Genomic DNA, 3854 nt, shown 5'->3' on the forward strand with positions numbered 1-3854 from the left:
GTCATGATGTCAACCCTCCTCTGACTCTCCTCGTACTTGTCCGTACTTGCGTTCTTGCGAACTTGTGAAATGTCATCAGTCCCCTCATCTGACTCTCTGACCTGGAGCCTGGTGCTGGACATGACGTCACTTTCAAGGTTGTGCTCTCATGAGTAATTAACAGCGTATTGATTTCCCAATGAGTAGAGACTGAGCAAGATAGTTATCTGTAGTTTACCTTAGTACGTCTCACGAGTACCCGACCCAGTGCAGGACTCTGCTGTGAAGGTGGAGACATGCGGCGGTGGTGTATTTGCGACAAAAAAAGAAAAAAAAAAAAGAAATTTGGAGGAGCGGCGGTTAGGATTTAGGAATGACGCCAGCCACTCCTAAATGAATGTACAGGAAACACTGCACTGTACATTCACAGATATTTACAGGCATTTTTACACACATCTCTCCTCTGTGGCAGCAGAGAGCACGAGCAGAGAGCAGCTGCCCCCAGGCCCAGGCTCTACCAGCTGCCNTTGTCCGTAGGTGTGAATGTGAGTGTGCTTGGTTGTCTGTCTCTAAGTGTAGCCCTGTGATAGACTGGTTACCTGTCCAGGTGAACCTGCCTTTGCCCCCCGCGACCCTAATGAGGATTAAGCGGTGTATAGAAAATGGATGGATGGAAATTAAAAAAGTATTTTGTGCATTTCTCACCTTGTTCTAGCCACTTTCTTCGGGATCTGACAAAAGCACCTCTGGCCTTATCTTCATATGCTTTATCAAGTTCTGCTTGTGCACTTGTCGGTTCTATCACCTCTTCCTCTGACACATTTACTCGACCTGATAAATTCATCATTTTTCCAACAATTTGAAATTCTTCTTCTGTATTCCTTTTCCAGAGCTTTTTAATTTCTAATATAGCCAGGTTCCTGATTTCAAACCTCATGAGCTCCCAGCATGGTCCAACATTGTTAAAAATCTTTGCCTGTCTCCAATGTTTGTCTGTGACGTCTTGGGCTTTAAAAAAAAAAATAAAAAAATTAAAGTCTTTGCCATGTAGAAGGGTTTGATTTAGTTTCCAGTATTCACTGTTGGAGTTATGATTCCTTATTCCCATATTAATCCTAACTGTTACTCTTCTGTGATCTGTAAGAACTGTTGGTTCTGTTGTAACCAAATCCACTTGTTTTCAATATGTGATGAGATTAACCAGAAATCTATTCGTGATCAAGGAGATCCATCTTTATTGCTCCATGTATATGCTTTTTTATCTAAGTTCCTGTGTCTCCAGATGTCAATCAAACTTATCCTGTCACAAACATTTTCTAATTCATGTATTTGTTTCTCTCTGGGAGGCCATCTATCCATGCTTTCATCCATCACTGTGTTAAAATCCCTACCCCAGAACGTTAGCTGAGGGAAAAGCTGATAACAGTTGAGCGATCTTGTTTTCCAGTGTTGAGAATAACATTATATTCAATTGCTTGTTATTGAAAGCATATGTATTTACAAGAATGAATTGAAAGTGATCAAGTTCTGTTAAGAGAATTATCCATCTCCCATTCGTATCTGCAAAATCATAAATTACATGGCCTGTAAATTTTCCCAAGCAGAATCGCTGCCCCTGCTGACCTATTGCTACCATAAGACAACTATATATCCTTACCCCACTGACTCCTCCAATATGTCATATCTGTTTGTACAGCATGGGCTTCTTGAACAAAATAAAATTCTGCCCCTTTATTCTGGCAATATAAAAAAAAGACATTTACTCTTCAATTGATTTTTGATACCCCTGGCACTGACAGAAAGAATACAAAGTGACATCAATTGACAAATAAGAAAAGAAAGGGAAAGGAAAAAAATAATGAATAAACAGTAATTGCACCTACTCAGTAACCTCTCTGGGTTGGGAGCGGATGCAACTGTGGCTGGCTATTGCAGCAGATCGGACCGTATTTAAACTTAAAATTCACCTCTCTATATTTTTGTCGGAGGAAACATACAAACAAAGACCAAAATACCAGTCAAAGCAATGTTTTTGGCAGGCAAGCTAATCTATTAAAAATGTTCCAAAGAGAGCACAAAAAAAAGTTGAAAAAATGGTGTTACCGCTCTCTCAAGAGAATAAAGATAACAAAAAAAACATATCAAAAAACAAAAGCTGTGGGTAGCTAGCCAATTAGAAATGTTTCAGAGAGAGAACAAGGGGGAGAAAAGAAATCCCCAAATCAGGATGCACTACCAGCCAGCGGCTGTAGCATTACTGAGGAGAGGAAAAAAAGAAGAGGACTACAAAAAGAAGGCATCTTACATGTCCTTGGCTGTGATTCTTTTACCATCGATATTGGTGTGCGCTCCTCTAAAGCCGGCTTTCTTCCGTTCTTTCCTTGCCCTCTCTACCTGAGGCCACAGCTGATTCCTGGACTCCTTGGCTTCTTGCATCAGGTCCTCCATGATCTTTATTCTTCTTTCCTTAAGGAAGTCTGCTGTTCTGGCATCTCTCCAGATCTTATCCTTGTGGGATCTTGACAGAAAGCGTATGAAGACGTGGCGGCTGGAGCACTCGTGTCCAGAGCGTGGACCCACTCTGTGCACGATATCCACCGTGAGAGCGAGCTGGTTCCCAATATCAGGGGAGATTTGGCCAAACAGGTCAATAATGGTTTTCTTAATGTCCTCCCCTGTCTTCTTCAGTATCCCTGCAACTCGTAGGTTCCATCGTCTCGAGTAAGCATCCATGTTGTTGTATTTGTCACAGAGCTCCGTGTTCGTTTTCCCCAGAGCTGCGGCTTCTGCCTGTAGGGTGTTCATCTGTCCGGCCATGACAGATGTTTTTCTCTTCGTTGTTTTTGTCTTTTCTTTTACTGTATCCTCCAGTGATTGGAGTCTCTTCTCTATTCTCTCCAGAATGCTCAGTGGCACCATTTCACAGTCCTCTGGCTCATCGCTCGCCAGTTTCTTTTTTTTCCTCTTTGATTTTGGCCCTGAAGGGGCTTCAAGTAAGTGTTCCCGAGTCGGTTCCTCTTCCTTATCAATGAGGCTATCTACTACCTTGAGTTGGTCGTCCAGGCGTTCACGTGCATAAGCATGCATCATAGTTATTAGGTTTTTGTCCATGTAGACAATAATGTCTTGACTCACAGGTAACTCAGTTCGACGCTGAAATGTTTGTATCACACGTGGAGGAGGAATCCTTCTGTTGTTTGGTGCTTATCCCAGTCAATATCTGAGCAAGTTCATTTAGTTCCTTTTTTCCTCCTTTTTTCTCCTGTTCAGAACTGTGATTGAAGCTTCAGAGAGGTAAGTTTTCTTTTCGTTTGTGACCAACCCCAGTGTGAGGGTCTCTGCCTGAACCCACAATCAAATTATTTTACAGGTACAAGGAGAGCCGGAGACGTGCATTCAAGTCAAAAACTCAGTATTTATTATTAAAAGGAGATAAAAGAAAAGGACAATAATCAGGTTAAGACCAAGCATTTAATATTGTACTATTAACAAACATTTAAAACTAAAATGCAACTGAACCAACTGGTTACAAGATATATAAAAAGGTATCAGACAGGGTGCTCACCGCGGGGAGATGCTATTGCAAAACCCAATCTCACTCCCCACGTGCACACCGTGATCACTGCAAAGCACTGTAACAAACACTGCAGACTGAGGTACATCTAAAAACTAGTTTAGGTGCTCACCACACTTCAGACCTACCACCCTGCATGCAAAGAAAGGTGTGTGTATACCACGCGTCCTCCCCGCAGATCCTCCCACTGCCTGAGAAACAAACAAAGAAGATACAATGAGTTCTCGGTTGGTTCTTGGTTACAAATTCATCATTCAATAGAGATCAAATATCTCAGAGCAATAAAGTTCAGACATCAAAG

The 3854-nt window shown here is 41.9% G+C and overlaps 1 protein-coding gene across 1 annotated transcript in view; it reads right to left on the reverse strand.

The window, feature by feature from the left end:
* The window catches only part of gpr135 (G protein-coupled receptor 135), a 24404-nt gene extending 21338 nt beyond the window's left edge, over positions 1-3066 (reverse strand). Inside the window, exon 1 of the mRNA XM_008305074.1 lies at positions 2285-3066. Within this exon, the coding sequence (XP_008303296.1) occupies positions 2285-3066 (782 nt within the window). The remainder of the gene's footprint in view (positions 1-2284) is intronic.
* Positions 3067-3854: the final 788 nt, after the last annotated feature.

Source organism: Stegastes partitus, unplaced genomic scaffold (genome assembly GCF_000690725.1).
Source record: "Stegastes partitus isolate 25-593 unplaced genomic scaffold, Stegastes_partitus-1.0.2 Scaffold2399, whole genome shotgun sequence".
NCBI classification, from domain to species: domain Eukaryota; kingdom Metazoa; phylum Chordata; class Actinopteri; family Pomacentridae; genus Stegastes; species Stegastes partitus.